Consider the following 20,386-nt stretch of genomic DNA (forward strand, 5'->3'; position numbering starts at 1 on the left):
TTGTAGGGTGGTTGTGTTCACACACTGCCAACGAGCCCTATTTTAACGATCTAAGCACATTGTCTAAAGCCAACAGTCTAAATGGGCGTGTCCGAACCCACTTTTGCTAATTTAATGACGGGAAAAATGGTTTATGCGCCAAGCGCATGGTCTAAAAGGGTTGTTCCTATTCTTGTAATGAGTAATGGGTGTGTTTTGGGCATAAAGTGCAATAAACCAATGAGAGTCTCAGCTCTCATACCCAGAGTTGGGTAGAGTACCCAAAATCTGTACTCAAGTAAAAGTACAAGTATCAATCTAATTATTTACTTGAGTAAGAGTAAAAAAGTATTAGATGAAAAAACTACTCAAGTAGTTACTCGTTACTTCTGATCTGATAGAGAAGTAGCGCAAAAGCACTGAATTTCAGACTACTTAGAGGGTTTTCACAAACCTCACCTTAAAAGTCTCATTGTTCTGCTTATATACGTAAAACCTAGGTTAAAGTAAAGCAGCCTATCTCAGTCCTGCAATGGGTACATTAACATCACATAACGTGTCATTTGAGAAAAAATCTCAAACACACACACACAGATGTTTTTTTGACGGTTAAATCTGTATTTTTTTACGTTCGCAACACAAACTTGTCAGCATCTGCCTTTAAACATGCAAACAGTAAACAAAAAAGAACGTGTGTTTAAAGTGTGTCTGTTTGTTATCAAGTTTTTTATGAATAGGTTATTTTCATTGCCATTAAAGTGCAATTACTGATCATAAACACGAGTTTAATAACAATTATCATTTTAGAATTTCATATGGAACTTATCTGTTTGTGAAAATCAACTCTACATTTATTATAATATATAATACATGTTTCTTTAAAAACATACTTTATTTTTTTATTTTTATTCATTCTTTAGGAAGGATTTAAATAAAATCCCATTTTTATTTGAATGTATTTTCTACACATTAGTAAGGTGTCCGGATTTGTATGTAAATGCAAGACATTGTTACATTATGCTGTTCAGTTTGCTTCGTTTTGTGGGGAAATGATATGGAAATGTGCAGATGTGATTGTGCTGTTTGTATGGTTTAACTTACACTAGGATTTGTCATCGCTTGCACAAGAGTGCATATGGCAAAAACACTTGGACAGTGTGTGAAATGACCATTAATAGTGTTCAAATAGACAATACTGTGACACTTACCACTTTGTTTTTTCAGGTTGGATTTGGAATTCCTGTACGCTGCGATGTCAGCTCGTTTAGTGAACAAAGCATGCATCGCATTATGATACTATTCTATTTAAACCTTTTGGAGTGAAAACATAGACCGAACTTTAACTCACGCGTGATCTGCCTCGCACAACGCACACGCCCTCTAAGCGCGGTTGCGCGCTAAAGGGTGATGCGTATAGCCACCTCGCAACACACGCAGCCTCTCTAAGGTCTCGCGAGACTTTCAAACTTTTTTTAAATATATATTATATATTCATTAATTATTACCATTTCACAGTAGCGCAGTAACGCCGCCAAATGTAGCGAAGTAAAAGTACAGTTTTTTCACTAGAAATGTACTTGAGTAAGAGTAAAAAGTTTGTGCTGTGTGTAATTATTATGCATATATAAATATACACATATTTATGTATGAATTAAAGAAACATTTTCATCTTTATATATATTATTTATATTTTTATATATTTTAAATTATATATAAACAAAAAACAATATTTAAATAAAACATTTCTTAAATGTATATATATGTATGTGTTTGTGTTTAAATATACATAATATTTACACACATCACAAACTCATATATTATACAAAAATTCTAGATTAATCTATGCCCAGCCCTAATTTATTTACTTACCAGGCTACAGGTGAAGCAGCTCTTTACACCTTTTAAAGTCCCATAATCGGTCCTCATTTATGACCAGGATACTCAATAATAATCTTTTAAATTTGAATGCTTTCATTTTTCATATTTAAAAACTTTTTTGCGCTGCTGCGCATGTGTGTGATAAGCAAACCCGTGTTGACGTCCTGTTTATAGGTGCATATTTCTAACGCGCTCATTAAATTACAAAAACATATTGTGGCATTGACTTTAGACTTTTGAACAGGTTTTTGTTGGTCAATAGCGTAGTCTATTTTTGTTGCCTCAAAACAGCAACGCGCCAACAATGCGTCTGAACACACCTCATTTTCAGACCAGAACGCCCATGGGCGCAACATTGGGCGCAAATGCATTTGCTATTTAAACAACGTGGCGCTAAACGTGAAAATGATCAATGCGCCGGGTTGAAACTAGCCAAAGACACTTGCGTCGCGCATTGCGCTGCATTGCGCCGGGTGTATGATAGAGCCCATTGTGTCCAAACACCTTGTAAAAGTTGATTTTGCATAATAGGTTCCCTTAAAGGCAACCAGGTAACTTACTTTTTTAGTTAAACCAGTGTAGGGTGTTTTAGGAGGTTAAGGTGGTACCAAGTGGTTTTTAAGGTGTTCTTGTTGGCCCAAGTTGGAAGAGTCCATCCTTGATAATCTATGATAGTCTGGTCCCTAAATATAGATTGGATTTCTGAAAAGTTTCAAATGGTGCAAGATGAAAAAGCAGGCAAAATAATAACTCTTTTAAAGTTAAAGACAGCTAAACAAGACTACCCAGATAGACACAGGTGCAAATGCAGAGTGGCACAATTTAACATTTATTTATTCTCCCATTAGCCTGCTCCAGTGCCGCTATTACACCAAAAGGCTTTTAGGATAAATCCAGCAAATGGCTTTTTCTGCGAGTGTGGTTTACTGTATACTTGTGGTTGGCATGTACATGAGTGCTTGAGCTGAGGTTGTGAGCTAATTGCAAGTCACATTGCATGGCAGAAAGATTTTGACAGCAAAACGGGCTAAAGAATTCATAATGGAGTGCTTTGGGAGTTCATGACCTCTTCTATCAGTAAATCATAGGGTGGATGGGATCCTTGATGTTTACAGTGCTTCTTGTTTTGCCTCTCTTTTTATCTACAGATTTAACCAAAATCATATATAGCTTGTTCTCTGTAACCCATCTCATAAATATTTTACCACCTATTTTGGTATCACTATGGGCCCTATTTTAACGATCTAAGCGCATTGTCTAAAGCGCACAGCGCAACGTCTAAATGGGCGTGTCCGAATCCACTTTTGCTAATTTAACGACGGGAAAAATCGTTTTTGCGCCGAGCGCATGGTCGAAAAGGGTAGGTCCTATTGTAATGGGAGTATTTTGGGCGTAACGTGCAGTAAACCAATGAGAATCACAGCTCTCATTCCCTTTAAAAGCCAGTTGCGCTGGCGCTATGTCTAATCCCTATTTAGATGACGGACTTTGTAAACTAAAAAACTAAGCGGAGGTAGAAGATCCCCAGTTTAAGATTAATGTTAAATAATTGTGTTGTTTTTCCCTTATATTGAAATTGTTGTTTTTTTTATTAAAACCTTTAAAACCCGTTTTCTTTTAGTCATGGAAATAAAAAAGCAGGCTTTTAATTGCTTTAAATGTATGGCTATCCAATATCATCAAAAAATAATTTACAAGTATGTAAGATAAGGTTTGTACTGTAAAAATACTTTATTTGTAACAAACAGGAGATAAAGAAATTACAAAAGGCTCTCCTCACGTTTCAGCACTTTGGACAGCGTTTTTTTTAGCAAAGAGTTTTTTTAAGCATTACTTACAAATGTTTCTCATCTCGCCATATCCACAGGTACATCATATACAATAAATCCGTGAGGTAGCATTAAAAAAAAAACATTTAAAAACAGATACATTTGTTTAAAGCAAAGCATTTATTTACTTACCAGGCTGCAGGTGAAGCAGCTCTTTGCGCCTTCTAACGTCTCATAATCAGTCCCGATTTATAAATATGTCCAAGAGACTCAATAATAATCTCTTAAATTCAATCCTTTAATCTTTCATATTTAAAAGCATTTTTGTGCTGCTGCGCATTTATGTACTTTGTGATAAGCAAACCCGCGTTGTCCTCCCGTTTATAGGCGCATTTTACTAATGCGCTCTTTAAATAACATAAAACATATTGCCCCATTGACTTTAGACTTTAGACCAGGTTTTTTGTTGGTCAATGGCGTAGTCTATTTTTGTTGCCTCATAATAGCAACGCGCCAACAATGCGCCTGAACACACCTCGTTTTTCAGACCAGAACGCCCATGAGCGCAAAGGGGGCGCAAATGCATTTGCTATTTAAACAACGCGGCGCTAAACGTGAAAATTAGGGTGGAAACTAGCAAAAGACACTTGCGTCGCGCATTGCGCTGCATTGCGCCGGGTGTAAGATAGAGCCCTATATGTTGATGGTCCCCTATGACATTCGTTTGACTTTAAGGACCATTGTGCCGAGACTGTCAGCTTTATATCTTCTAAAACTTTACTGTGATGGTGTCCTAACAGATATGAAAAAAGTGTGCATTCCTGATATAAGTAAATTCATTTTCATTTAAAGAAATGTATTTTTGTTGTTTTTCTAGCTACAGTGTAGATTGATATACTGCAGTTAGATATAGATATTAAATATTTATCTTGTGACAACCTCTGATCCTCCACCCACCCTGACCAATAACACATCATCATTCCTACTGATTCCCACCTCCTAAATTATAACACATAATTCAAAAAAGCACAAAAGCTGCGCTCATTAGGTTAATTTAATCATGTTTTGTGTATGCCTGCAGCTGTAGTAGGCGGGCGATTAGGATTTGTGCCCATGGAGGGTGGTGTTTGCAGCGGCTAGTATGCTAAACCTCAGTCGCTGGCATGAAACAGAGCAACAAATGTAAAGCAGATGGCCGGTGCACTATGTCTTCTGTTGACGCTAATCAGGTGCTAACTATTATTCTGTCTGCTCGCTCAGATTGATCCTGAAACCAACGGTCCTCTTGCTTTTACATGGACTGTCGGACAAACCACTGAGTGGTTGTGCCGACAGTACTGGGGATGACCTGTGTTCAAGCCTTAAAGCTGATGTATATGTTTAATTGTTAAAGTCCACTTGAAATTAAAATTTACCATAGTAGACATGGCCATCCACAATAAAAAAATTTGTATAACTTTTTTTCATACCTTTAATCATACTATGAAAATGGCTGCTGCCAGCTGTATTTCTGAATGCAATGTCTACTACTCTAGATCAGTGGTTCCCAACCTGGGGTCCAGGCCACCTTTAGTTGAGTTCACGGGGGATCTGATATGCTGATATGCTCCAATAAAGATGCATAAAATGTAGCACTAATAATTTTATATGAAAAAGTTTTTTTTTAAATCATATGCTTATAATGCCAAGATAAGGTATTTAAATATTATCTTGTGTAAAATAATTTGAATTTTGCTTGCTACATCTCAACATGCTTGTTAGCTTAACTCTTTCCCTGCCATTGACGAGTTATCTCATCAATTAAAAGAAAACATTTGCATAAAAAAACTTTTTTTGTTAAATTTTTTTATGTTAATCTGCATTACCGCGATTATCCACTAGGCACACTTACCCAATTTATAAAAAAAACGAAGCCAAAACGTTATTTACTCATTTTAAACTCTGTGTATGTTTTAATAATCGTTCTGAATCTAGGGCCGTATTCTTAAAGATTCTAAGAGTCCTCTCGGAAAACTCTTAATTTAGCTTAAAAAGTTTTACGTAGGAGTCTTAGCTTAAGAGCGATTCAAGACTGATCTGAGAGTAACTCTGAGTAAGGAAAAGACAAAAACTTATCTTAGTGAGGAGGCGGGGTTGACCCCGTTGCTACGTGTGACACAATCTTTTGAAGACTGTGATTGGTTGGTTGTCCAAGAAGGAAGAAAAAGAGTGCTTGTAAGTATAGGATCTATATTAGCCATCAATTTGAAATTACATGTATACTTTTACCTATTATATTACATAAAAATTGAGAAAATATACAATGTATAATCAATGTATTATTTATTGACTTATTTAACATATAGTATAAACTTTATATATATATATATATATATATATATATATATATATATATATATATATATATATTTATATATGATGTTAATGTCATACTTAACATATTAGATAGGAAATAAACAGCAACACAATGTTCTGTAAGTTTGTGTGATTACTTTGTTTTATAGACGTCTGTAACAGACCTAAATCATCTCTGCTGCATAGTTGCATTTTTTCTAGTTACCGAATCTGTTACTATAGTTAATGTAGTTATTACTTTTATTTCTGGCGCTATATTATATTATTATGTCTCGGTCAGAAACATGATTCCTGCACGATCTAATTTGTTGCATGTTATTAACTTACTGTCATGCATTGTGTGCATTTGTTGTCTCCCTCTTCATGTTTTGTCCACTTTCCCGGATGCTAAAAAAACTCTTAAGCCTCTTAAAAGTCCTCGTCCGTGCTCCTAACAATTTTGACCACTTAAGACCACTTTTAAGGGTTAAGATGCTTTCTGAATTACTTTTTTCTTTACTAGGATTTTTTCTTTAATTATAAGTGTAAACGCCCACATTTCTAAGAATTTTCTTAGAATTGCGTCACTAGGAGCTACTTTTTGCATTAAGATTCTTTATAAATACGGGCCCTTATCTCTAACAAAATTCCTTCAAAAAATGCAATTATCTCAGCTTTTTGCTAAAAAAAAAATTCTTAGCAAAAAAATAGAGAAATACCCATATTTAAGAGTTTATAAGCAGAGAAAAAAATATAGATTTGAGATTGTTTGTTTGAAAGCAGAGGGTCTGTTCTTTCATTTTATATATTTGTACGTTTATATATTTTTTAAAATGAAAATTTTCCTGGAAGGCATTTTGTGAAACTTTTGTGAAAATCACAAAAAAATGCTGGCGGGCAAATTTTCAATAAATGGCTGGCGGGGAAAAATGGCTAGAGGGTTTGGGACTCGGACTGTCATATACAGTATGTACTTGGGAGGGGGGGGCAAGGAAAGAAAGTTTTGGGAACCACTGCATCAAAAAGAAAAAAACAAGCTGTGCCATCAGTTTTCTAGTTCAGTATTCTGTTTCAATTGGAAATACTTTAGTTGGTCACAACTTCCGGTTCCCTGAGACTTTTGGTTTATCCTAGACAAACATCATACTAAAGTCTTGTGAAGACAATACTAATATTTAAAACAAGTGGTCAATGTTTGGGTGATTAAAGCCCCATTAACACCGCCAACGACTAGCAGTGGCAGAGCGACATGATCTCATTCATTCCGATGTAAGTTTGGTGACGTCCAGTGACATGAGTGACCATTGGCAACAAGAAGTGGGCATGTCCCACTTCAAAGCTGAGAAAGTTGAACTTTGTGCAAATAATAAATGACTTTCAGGAGTAACTACCAATGGGAGTGAAGCAGTGGAGCTCATGTCAGTTTGTAACTGTTACTAGGACACCCAGAATTAGGAAAGCCTCCTAACAACCTAATTGAAAGAGATGGGCGACACACAGCGACAAATTGCTGGTGGTGTATACAGTACACAGCTTAACATGATCCAGTTAGCCCCTACTGGTAGATGTTGTAACTGTACGTTCTGTATTTTATTCCAAAGACATCTTTTTGTAATTAATGCAAGTGGCATAGATGCTACACTCAGCAGCTTTAAACTGTTTACTGTTATAAAAATGTATTGTTTGTAGGACCTTTACGCACACATATACACACAATGTACATGGGTATGCACACAAACACACACACACACAGATGGTTAGCAGACACGAAAGGTGTCATTGCCAAGCTCCAGCTGAGCGGCCTGACAGAAATCCGATTCCAAGCGCGGTGGTGAGACAATGCGGCCTCCCTCATTTGCCACTTTACTAGTGTTTAATCGGTGGTCTCCCAGACAGAGAGAGTGATTGAAAGAAGCGGAAAAGAGAGAGAGAGATACAAAGAGGGAGAGCGAGTCAATGATTTCCCTACTGCCTTTTTGAATAGTGTCTCTAGTGTCTCATCTGACCTGGTGGTTATGAGGAACCATGGAGAGATGTGATTGGCTCATTACCTCTGCTCGCTCCTGATAGCCGGGGAGGGAGGGCCGAGACCCCTCATGTCTTGCTCTAAATTTACACATACACTGCAAAAAATTAATGTCTTAGTTAGCTTTGTGTCTTGATTTCTTAAATAAATATTTAATTTTTTTTAATCGCAATACCTGATAATAAAAATGACCCAAGGTACCTTGTTTGCTGAAAAAATCACTTGGGATAAAAATGTCTGTGACGTAAAGATTTGAGGATTGGGTGGTTAGCTTTAGCAGTTAGCATTTGCTATACATGTCATAACTTCACACTCTGGCTACAATAGCATCAACAAGACAAAACTAAATCTTTTGCAAGCAAGATATACATTACAAATATGTTATTGCATTACAGTATGTGTTTTACCAATAGGTACCCTACTGAAAAGACCAGCTAAACCAGCCCAAGATGGTTGGCTAGATTTAGCTGGTTTCCCAGCCTGGTTTTAGCTGGTTAACTTGGTGTAGCATGTTTTTTTACACTTTCAAGTCGGTTAAGCTAGGAGACCAGCTGATCCACCAGCTTAAATCAGCTTGAATAGGCTGGATGCTTGGCCAGATGAGCTAATAAAACCAGGACAGAAAATTCTAATGGTTTTATTGGGAATTTTATTGGTTCTAATGGAATATGACCCAAAACACACTACAGTGTGTTGGTTTTTGTTGGTCTCTAATGGTAAGTATTGGTTCTATGTATTGGTTCTAAAGAAATATGGCCCAAAACACACTACAGTGTAGTGGTTTTAATGGTAAAAGCTAATGGTTCCTATTGGTACTTTAATGGAAACCATTAGAATTTTCTGTAATGGTTTTATTGTTTTATTCAGCAGGGCTGGTTGGCTGGTCTAGCTGGTTCAAGATGGAAGTAGCTGGTTTAAGCCAGTCCTCCCAGCCTGACAAGGCTGGTTAAGCTGGTTTTCCAGCCTGATCAGCTAAGACCAGCTTGACTAGCTAAAAAAATGTCACAAACTCCTCTAAAACCAGCCTGGCACACCAGCTGAAACCAGGCTGGGAGACCAGCTGCCAACCAGCTGGTTTTAGCTGTTCATTTCAGTAGGGTTAGAAGCGCAGGAAAGTAATTCGTCAGAGGAAAAGTTTCTTTAACATTTTAATCTAAACTTGAACATTTGCAATGTAAACAATGTCAGCAACATGTCGTTCAGACAGCAACTGTATAAACAGACACTGGCACTCAACGCTTTGTTTGAAGAGGATTAGAGGTCGAACACATAGGACGCGTTCTTGTTTTCTAAAACATCCCTACAGAGCAGAACCAAAAGGGGTCAGATCCAGAAAAATACAGACATAATGCATGTGTAAATGTTGTCCATTTGGCACATACAGTATGTACATAGAGTAATGATTAAACTATAGTACACACTGCAAAAAAATGACTTTCAAGAAAAATTGTACTTAGTTTTCTGTCTTGTTTTCAGTAAAAATATCAAAAAATTCTTAAATTAAGATGCTTTTTCTTGATGAGCAAAACAACCCAAGAAAATAAGTCTAGTTTTTAGACAAAACATATAAAATTTAAGTGATTTTGTGCATAAAACAAGCAAAAAAATCTGCCAATAGGGTAAGCAAAAAAATCTTGAACATTTTTCTGAAACACTAAATTCAAGAAAAATTTGACATCACTTAAATTTGACATTTTTAGTCTAAAAACTAGACTTATTTTCTTGGGTCATTTTGCTCATCAAAAAAATACATCTTAATTTAAGAATTTGATATTTTTACTGAAAACGAGACAAAAATACTAAGTAAAATTTTTCTTGAATGTCGTTTTTTGCAGTGCAAGTACTCAAGGATAGGTGTAGTGGGAACAATGGTGGCCGATGACTTTACTTCCGAGGGGTGTGAATTCAAAATATGTGTTCGGAGTGTCGTGTGAACCTAGCCTGGTAATACCATCCTCTGCTATTTTGCTTCGCTTCATAGACAGAGTCTGGCTGGGCACAATTGACAATCGTTTTCCTTCTCGTGGGAGGGGCTTGTCTGAAGTTTAAAATCATTGGTCTAAACGTAAGCCAATCACACATAACATTTAGATATGATGTGCTTTATGCGCCGGATCAGCCGCATCGATCGAATCTCTGCTGTAAAATACACGTATGATGTGAAATACCGGAGTTAACATGGCTATGAACGACTTTTGCAGATTATGTAAAGTAAATCGGGCCATAGCTAGTTGAACACTATCCTAACGGTGGCTTTCCACTCACGTCTAACGGGAGGAAAGCCCCTCTCTCCTCTCAAACTCTTCCACCAGACAACTATAACCATATGTAAATTAAATCTTCCTACCTTATTTTCTGGTTAATCAGGAATGTCACCAAAGAATGCTTGCCCACGCGTCCTCCACCATTAACTGTGAACAATATAATTCCATTCCATGATTTCTCGATCGTTGTGCACGTCAAGCTGTGCTGCACACAGTTTCTCGCTGACGATCGGTAAAGTTGATAAATTAAACTTTTCCAAAAACTTGTCGGGAGTAGGGCAACAACATAATCTCCATTCAAATGTTTAACAAACACTTTTCTTGTTCGGGTTTTAGTTGGCAAGTGCCGGTTCTCCACAACAGAGCAAATAGCTTTCTGTGTCTCCATGTCCACAACAAACTACAACCGTGACTCGGCGTTTAGCGTCTATGTCACGGCTCTCAGCCCGCCCTCTGTTCGTTGATTGGACGGTCGTTTTGAGACCGGGGGAAAACGGTTTGAATGGGAGGTATCTCAGACTGAGTACAGAAGCGTAATGAAATTTAGCGGAAGTACGAAGTCTGACGTAGTCAGGCTAGTGTGAACCATGTGCATCATGTCAAAATTTGTGCCTGCTGCAAACTCTTTGAAAGGGTTTATGATAAAAGAGACACTCACATTCACAAAATACTTGCAAGACACTAACTTTACACTAAACTCTGATGACACATGAGATTAAGCGAGTATTTGGCAAACGCGATCGTATTTTGATATGACGCGCGGCGTGATGCACATAAGTTTACATGATGCGCCGAACACATATTTTGACATGAGTCACTGAGTGGGAATACTATGGTACTTTCAATTTATACACTAGCATGGTACTGAATTTTACAGTTATATTATTCATCCATTGGTGAAAAGTGAAGCCGCCAGGTTCCCGATACGGCGCTGACATCTTGGGTCTTGAGTTTGCGCAATAGCGATTTCGGGATCAGTCCTGCGCAGTAGTGAGCAGGAAGTAAAGTCGCGAAATCAAGGCCCCGCCCTCGCAGAATGCGCATATCACAGCTGTCAATCATGACGTGACACCACCATTTTTATAGTATTAAATAACTAACTAAAAACTATTTATTTTAAAATCAAACCGTATAATGATGGCAAAGCACAGAGCTTGTTAGATACCGTTGAACTTGAAGAGACCTCCACATCATAGCACAGAATCTGTCTCAGCACTTCTGGTGATTGGTCGACGACAGTGATAGCACCACCCATCACTTATTAATGTCCTCTTCTCCTCAGTCATAATTCAGGAAGTGACACAACAGGAAGCGGACAATGGAGCCCCCGTATCCCCACTGCTGTGTGCTGACATTCAGCACTTCGCTTGTGCTATATGTGACCTACAAATCCTCCACACTTCTGATGGAGGAGAGAGAGAAAATCTCTTGACCACTGCTTGGGAAAGCAAAATAATTGGATTCCTGCTCCTTATCTCACTCAACACATTACAAGTTGTCAAAATTCCCTGCTGCCAGGCCTCGTCACGTTTCAGTCAAGCAAGAGGGATTTTGTATGGCTGGCTGATAGGTGAGACTGATTTAGATTGTGTAGGGTTTTTTGGCATCGGGGCAGTGGTTTCCGACACGTGCCTGAGGCTTTCACATGACAAGGTTTGGTGGACCGAACTGGTATGAAGATACCACGCTGATCTTTTGACTTGTGTCTTTTTTGTTGGACGTTGTTTTGATATAACAGAATTTTGCACTTTGTTTTGCTCAAGTGATTTAACTTGATTCCACTGAAATGGTGGATTTGTATTTGACTCAAGTCTATGATGTGAAATAGATGGACCCATAATCCCTTGCAAACAATAAGGTCTTAGTTGAATCCTTAAGCACAGGAAGATTTTGACATTTTCTGAAGAAAGAAATTTCTATTGCACTTTAATACCATGAGTTCTCAGTTATATTTGATGTATGTATCAACATTGTCTTATTAACATAGCATACAAACTTAAGCATTCAATTTGATTGGTTGATAGGATTGCAGGGTTATTCTGGCTCAAAATGAGATGCAGGTGTGCTGGATTGTTATTGCAGTACCTACAATGATGTTGACCAGGAACACACTGCAAAAAATGACACATGCAAAATTAAGTGTTTAAGAAAAAAGAAAACTTATTTTCAGATTTTTTTCTCACCCCATTGGCAAATATTTTTGCTTGTTTTAAGTTTAAATACTTGAATTGTATATTTTTTGTCTATAAACTTGACGTTCTTTTTTATGTCATTGTACACATCAAGAAAAAGCATCTTGATTTAAGAATTTTTAGATATTTCTACTGAAAACAAGACAAAAACTAGGGATGCATCGATAGGATTTTTGTGCCGATACCGATTTAAACAGACAACTTCTGGCCAATACCAATATCCATGCCAATACCGATATTAAACACTTGTATACGATACTATATAGTTGGTCTATTAGCTTATTTCTGGATCAAATTATTTTTACTGAACATGGATTGGATCTAATTAACTGACCAACATAATAAGAGAGGCACAAATTAAGTTAAAACAAATATAATAAGACAGCACGACAACCTTCAAAGGTGGTTTTTGTTATTCAGCATTTATTTTATTAACAATATTAACTCGTTTTTTACATATAATGGATTTCTTTATGCAGTTAATTAAAAAACAATCGATATCGGCCTTTCTCGTGCTATTGCCGATATGCCAATGGTTTCAAATTCATCAAAAATCGGCCGATAAATATCGGTGGCCGATACATCGGTGCATCACTACAAAAAACCTAAGTTAGATTTATTCATTTTTTTGCAGTGCATGTCCTACTGGACAAAATAATAAGATTATTTGGTTTTTCAGAAGAAAAGTCTGAGAATACCTATTGCTGTGAGAAATAATTTAGATATTAAACTGCAAATAATTAAATATGCTATACTTGCATTCCTGTAAAATTCGTAAAACAATATAAAATTGGTTGAAAAGCAAAACTGCATTGGAAATTTAGACATATATCTTGAATATATGTGCATTTAGTCACACTTCACAAGCAAATGTATTGTTTATTTGATTCAATTTATTTTATGGAAAACAAAATTGTAAGGAATAGGGTTTATTTGTCTTTTCTTTTGGCCCGTGTCAAAAGAACCTTTGTCTCTAAAATGATTAGTTTTCTAGACATGGCTGGGGTTCCCAGGGACCTGTGTATTCCCACGACACCCTGTAAACTAGTAGTCCGAATTAAAGGAGACAATCGCCTTTTCTCCCGAATTCCGGTATCTTTGTGGCACGGAGCACATCTTTCTTTTTAAATATATAAATTTAAGCTTAAAGGCCATAGAATGTAAAACTGTATTTACCTAGGCATAGATGAATAATACGAGCTCTATACATATCATGAGCCTTCATATGTAAACCTCGTGCATGCAAAAGACAGCTGGAAAACAGGCCAATCTCAACATAATACCAACTGTGACATCACAGTCGAGATGCACGCCCCAACATTAATTTAAACATTAATTAAAATGTTGTTACAATGCTAAAAACAAAGTTGTGACTGCTGTTGCGTTAGCGCTATATATGCTAGTTAATGCTATATGCTAACGATTAGGCTGAAGTTCTACTATTGACGTTACAGTTACGTTTTGCAGGTCCATACTGAAAAACACAAACTTTCACATCCATTAACAATCTTCAAACAATTGATTTCTCCTCAAATTCTGTATCTTCATCTGATACAGACTCAAACATAAGATCTGTTTACACACACACAGAGCTACTGAACTGAACTGCTCTGTGAACCAGCCAATCAGAGCATGGCTCAACATTATTAATGTGATATTTTTAAATAAGGTAATAATAGACTATTTCATTCATTCTATTTCATGATTTTATTGTGGTAAAAGTGTAGTAACCGTGTTTTTTGGTGTATTGGTTACTATCAGCAAAATCATGGTTTTATTACACTAACCATGAAAACATGGTTATTTTTAAAACCATGGTTATTTTGTGGTTACCGTGGTTTTACTACAGTAACCATGTTTTGTTTTAACTGTAGTAAAACCATGGTTAATTTTTGTAAAAGTCTGTATAATTTTCGCACTTAATAAAGCAACATACCTTCTATGTAGATACCAGAGAATAATTTAACAGATTATTTTAATGCACCTTTAACCATACAGTATATGCAAACATGGAAATACGTATAAAGAATAACGTATACTGTATTGCATAACATGATTTTTGTTGTGCTTTTTATGATGCTGTGAAAGTCTTATCTCTTAACTTTAAAAAACCTTCACTGCATTAACATTCATGATTAATAATGCATCAAATATTTTTTATTGAGTTTCAGCACTGCACTCTGCTAGCATTTATTTAGGTCAAAATGTAAAGAGAATATATGGAATTCAGTGTCTGTTTGTTATTGTCCTGTCTGAAGTGATCAGATTTGGAAATAAGTTGCATGTCCCATTTAAATTATTAGACCTCTATGACCGTCCATATGACCTATGGCTAGCACACCCCCATTATTACACACTTCACCCATTTCATCTTTTTTTTTTACTTTTGTCAGCCCATTAAAATTATTGATCATTATGGGATGGTAGAAAAGGTGAGATGTAATTATTGGTCCAAGCAGCTCTGTCAGTTCCCCATAGTCTGGATTGAGCCCGACAGAGTCCCTAATAGGGACCTGCAGTGTTAACAACACACACACCCTTCGGTATAGAGAAAACAAGACTGTGACTGTGACTATGTGGTCAATCAGAAAGTCAACCTAGAACCTCATTTTCCTCTGCAACCAAGCCAAGACACATATATATTATTCTGTGCAAAATGAAATGCATATACTTGACGTGTGTTATTGTGTTTGTGTCCATATGTGTATTTAACACATATATTATTCTTCAATTAGCCAGCGATAAACCATAGACTATCAAAAAGATGGACAATGTGTCACCATAGACTTCCACTGTAGAAAAATGAACTCACAAATCACTTTGCTTATAAAAAAATTGTACAAAGTATTTCAGTCCTAGATATATCTTTTGTATTTTTGCATAATTGTGTTGTAACTACAGTAAGACATTTATGGAGCCCCTAAAGGGACATGGAGCAAAAACTAAATAAAGTTTAGTTTCGCGTGGGCACGTGAAACTATCGCATGCTCACGTGAAGCTTTCGCATGCGCACGTGAAACCATCGCGTGCCCGCGTGAAAGTACCGCGTTTAGTTTTGCATGCTCACATGAAACTTTCGCGTGCGCACATGAAACGAAAGTTTCACATGAGCACGCAAAACTAAACTTTTTTTTAAAAAAAATCTGCACATGAAGGTTTTGCGTGAGCACATGAAAGTTTCACGTGAGCACATGAAACTAAACTTTAGATTTTTTTACTCCAATATCACCTTAGGGGCTTGGTAGAAATTAACCACTATGTTGTATATATTTATATTTATTATATGCTATATTTACATGTATGTGGTTTCTTATTTCTTTCCAGAAAAGATGAACATGTTGTCTGCTTTGATCGCCCCCTTTAAATACATGAGCCCAGCGGCCAATGGGACAGAAGATGAAGACACTTTGAGTCAGTATACACAATTATCAACACACAACACAACAAACCTCCTTTAAATGGTGCTACTGTATCTAGAGAAAAATAACTTCTTTTAGTGCCTAACAAAGATATCCAAGATCAGGAAAAGGAAAATTAATAAAAAATGTGCATGCCAAATTTGGCAACACAATCACTTCTTGCATCACACTGACTTTGATTTGGGGGAACAAAACAATGTTTTTGTTCCTTTAAATATTAACAATACTTGTGCCAAACTATTGATTTAGGTTTTTGAAGAAGTAATTTCAATTACGCTTTTACTTTTGTTTTGATCTAAACCTAAAATTCACAATAAATAAACATAAAATAAATTCCATATTTAAGAAACGTACTGTATACCAAAAGTACTGATACACATTTAAACTCAGAATTCATGCTTGCGTTGATGTATTAAATTGTATTTTCTCCGCTAAACTTCATTTGGTTCCGTCACAACACAGCCGGGGTGTGAAATAGAGGCTTTAATGTGCGATCAGACTTTCACACACTGAAATCTCATAACCGTCTGTTCTTCTGCATCACTAAAGCGCCTGCTTTGCATTGTATATGGGACAGATGACTTGTACCCACTTTAAGTATAGACTCCAAGCCAATTTTGTGCGGGAAAATTACAAAGTGATTTTCCAAATAGTGCCCCATTTAAGACAGTTAAGACTTTCCCACAGGAACTTTTAGGGGTGTTTTGTGTGGGGAGGTGTAACGATTTCTAATAAAATATATCAGATTTTGTATAAATTAACTTTCATCAGATCATGTTAGATTACTGCATGAAGTTGAAATGGACATCAAGCTCATACAGAGAGTCTGTAGCTATGTAAAGTAAAAAAAAAACATAATATTGTGTTATGTTTTTGCTAAAATAGTTTCAACCTAATACTGATTTTCTTTTTCAAACTCTTTTAGGCACCAGCAGTGCCGAGGTGAAGGAGAACCGTAACACAGGAAACCTCGAGGACTGCACTGTTGTACCATCAGACTGCCAAACACTCTTCCTGTCGGATTCACCCAGGGATGGGATGTCCGGGCTCAAACGAAAACGTCCATTGGAGGAGGACAATAACGGACACTTGTGCAAATTGCGTATGTACTGCAAGAAACTGGCATGGTCCGACGCACCAAAGAATGCTCTGGTCCAGCTGAACGAGCTAAAACCAGGCCTGCAGTTCCGGATGGTCTCTCAAACAGGGCCGGTACATGCACCCGTCTTCTCTATTGCCGTAGAAGTTAACGGCCTCACATTTGAGGGAACTGGCCCAACAAAGAAAAAGGCTAAGATGAAGGCAGCTGAGATGGCCCTCAAGTCATTCATCCAGTTTCCCAATGCACCGCAAGCTCAGCTGGCCATGGGTAGCTTGAGCAATCCCACAGCCGACTTCACCTCGGACCAGTCCGACTTTCCAGATACGCTATTTAAAGGGTTCGAGCCAGACGGTTGCCGCTCTGCAGAGAGCGAGCTGCTTTCTAGCGCCTTCCGCTTGCGACACACTTTGGACTTGATGGTTGTACAAGCCAGACAAGGAGACCCCTGCCTACCCCCACCTTCTCCACCTGCACCACCACCCCAGCCAAGCCCCGTCGTCCTCCTCAACGACCTGCGTCCCGGTCTGCGATATGCTTGCTTGATGGAGTGCGCGCAGGGCAAACGAGCGCACCGCAGCTTTGTCATGGCCGTTCGAGTAGACGGCAGGATATTCGAGGGCTCGGGTCGCAGTAAGAAGCAGGCGAAGAGGCAGGCGGCTTTGTGCGCCCTGCAGTCCCTCTTCAACATCAGGCTGGCACCTGAGGCGAGAGCGGGACTCCGGCCCAGCAGGATGAAATGCCCTCATTTGCCCCAGGTGAGTGTGCCAGTCCAACCGCTGGCAGCCCAACCGTTCCATACGGCGGGCCTTAATAACCAAAGCAGCGGGAATGCTGGGATACGGAACAGCCAGCCAAGACTTAATTAAGAGGGAGGAGATAATGTTTGGGGAGGCATGGGGCAGTACAGATGGATTATGGGAGAGAGTTTAGGCCGTATCACTGAACAAAATGTGGAAGCGGTTTATGTTAGCACACAGGCTTTAACATTTACTTTGGGCAGGACAGGGTGGCATATCTAGCGTAAACACACACATGTTTGTGTACTTAGGAAAGCAAAAGGACCAGAGGTAAACAGAATCTATCCGCAGATCTGTTCGAACGGAAAAATGATGTAAATGAGGGAAATTATCTTGACTCCGTAGAAAAAGCCACGCTTTGACAAATGAGGTTTTTTTCCATGTGTTTATAGAGCTGAACTGCAAAAGAATTGTTATTATGCATATTCTCTAGTCTGCTCATGTATGACACGCCAGTGTCTATAAACATTAATTCAATCTGTTGCCCAAAGGAGATTGAAAAAAAGCACAGAGCAAATCGACAAACAAACCTCCGACCCATTTTTGTCCTATTTAGTCAAATATGTAAATAGCAATCATGCCGAGGAAACAGATCTTTTTTTAAATATACTTTTTTGATCCCCAATGTGAGGGTCAAAATTTCAACATATATTCTTCTTTACACGCTTAGTTTAGCGCATAACGCAAGAATCGTTCACAAAACGACGTGGCTAATCAGTTTCGAAGTGTTTAAGTGTGTCTATGTTCTCAATGATAATGTTTGCGCACTGTATTAGCATTCAGCCCCCTTCCTGTACAGAGCCGACAGGGAAAATGTTGTCTTTCCTCTCCGAATACAGCAGCCGAACAACCTGTGCATGTTTGCCGGAGAGAAAGTTTTTCTTTCTGTCCTCGCTACGCTCTTTAACTGGATTTATAAGAGGATTTGCCTCACCGGTTTAGTTCCAGAAATGTACTTCCTTGCGGAAATTCTTGAAAATCCGAAAACAGCGTCTGCCGTTGAGTCTCTCGGAAGCGATGTCGGGAACATGAAATGCGACGTTTTTCTTCTTTTCCATCACACAGCGTCATCTGGGCAGTGGATAACCGTGTGATGATTTCTCAGTAGTGTGGAGATCTAAGGGTTGGATGGTGCTCACACCACAGCCTGTTGGGTCTCCTCATGTGCCACAGGGCCCTGCTGATAGCAGCTGTTGCCAGACTGAATTCAACACCTCACATCTCTCTATGTCTCTCTTCAGTGCAACTGTGGCTTATGTTGACTACATACATAAATTGCTTGTCATGATAACATTTCTATCTATTGTATAATACACACTGCAGTGTTTTGCAGTGAAATGCGACTTTCAAAGGATTCACATTTAAGTATTGATTTCTAATTCAAACCCTGCTTTATTATTTATTTACCATATTTTGAGTCGTTGGTTGAGGAGTGCTTGTGCCTTTAGGGGGGCAATAACACAAATAAGAGATTAAGATAAAAACGGAAAGAGAGAGATAAGGGTCACCTTTGGAAAAGGACTTGGAGACTCCGGTGGCAAGAATGCATTAATATATATATTTTTTCTGTACGAAGGGCCAACCATATAGCTTTATGTGATGCCTCCGGCAAATATGAACAATAACTTGCAGGGTAGACTTCTCCAGCACCGCTTAAATGAAAAATTGAACCGTCATCCATGCTCCATGGCTTGTTGCCCACATCCCTATGCCTCTTCACATCTCTAAATAATGACACACTCACACACATGCCCATGTACCCTGCAGGGATTTAACTGCATTCCCTATGAAAGTCAATATAACATTGAAGCAGTAATATGAAAACCAGGTACGAGCACAGACTTATTAAGTTACCTCGAAAATGTCTATCAATCATAGCACCTAGCGTTCCCTAATTTTGTTTTCTAGCCAAAAGGACACGAGTTGCAGTTGCAACCGACGAATGACCCTCGCGTGCATCTTCTCACCCAAACACTGTCACCTTTACCTTCACCATTTCGGTGGTCTCATGAGTATAAATGCAGGGGGCATCAGAAGTAAAATGATTGCTGAGTGTGGTTAGGTTGATTGGTCACTTAATCTCTCAGCACAGTCACAGATATCTGCAGCGTTGCCAAGTCAACCCATAGACCCTGCTACGACAGGAGAGAGCCAGAGTGTGAGCACAGGACGCCCGTCACCGAAACCACAGAACTTGTTCGGGTCACTGGTGTCATTAACCTTGGCCACAGAGCATTTGACTGCAGAACTGCCCTCGGCGTACCCCTAAATCACAATCATAGTTTAATCACGAATAGGTGAGATGGGACAGTTTCACCTTGCGTAATGTGTTTGAATCAGCACTTGGTAATCGTTATGGGTCGGATCAGACCAGGGAAGATGGTGTTAAAGGGAGGGGTAAGAAAGTAGAGAGACGTTTTATGGGTGAAGGCAGGGTCAGATTTTTGACTTTCAAATTTTGCATGTTGATTTCGATCGAATTTGTGTAATGTATTTAAGCATGGTAAGACCAATGGCGTCTGAACAAGGACAAGACCTACCCACTTTTAAAAACCAATGATATTGTTCTGTTCACTTGTCAGAGTGCCATCAGTCAAATCCATTCCACTAGAGGAATGTCCTAATA

At 38.2% G+C, this 20,386-nt stretch overlaps 1 protein-coding gene across 2 annotated transcripts in view; it reads left to right on the top strand.

Annotated features, from left to right (window-relative positions):
- The window catches only part of adarb2 (adenosine deaminase RNA specific B2 (inactive)), a 227,658-nt gene that overhangs the window by 129,937 nt on the left and 77,335 nt on the right, over positions 1-20,386 (top strand). For both annotated transcript variants that reach the window (XM_055181760.2, XM_073863752.1), the window contains exons 2-3: positions 15,767-15,853; positions 16,787-17,718. In XM_055181760.2, the coding sequence (XP_055037735.2) occupies positions 15,767-15,853; positions 16,787-17,718 (1,019 nt within the window). The remainder of the gene's footprint in view (positions 1-15,766; positions 15,854-16,786; positions 17,719-20,386) is intronic.

This window comes from Misgurnus anguillicaudatus, chromosome 25, assembly GCF_027580225.2.
Source record: "Misgurnus anguillicaudatus chromosome 25, ASM2758022v2, whole genome shotgun sequence".
Lineage (NCBI taxonomy): Eukaryota > Metazoa > Chordata > Actinopteri > Cypriniformes > Cobitidae > Misgurnus > Misgurnus anguillicaudatus.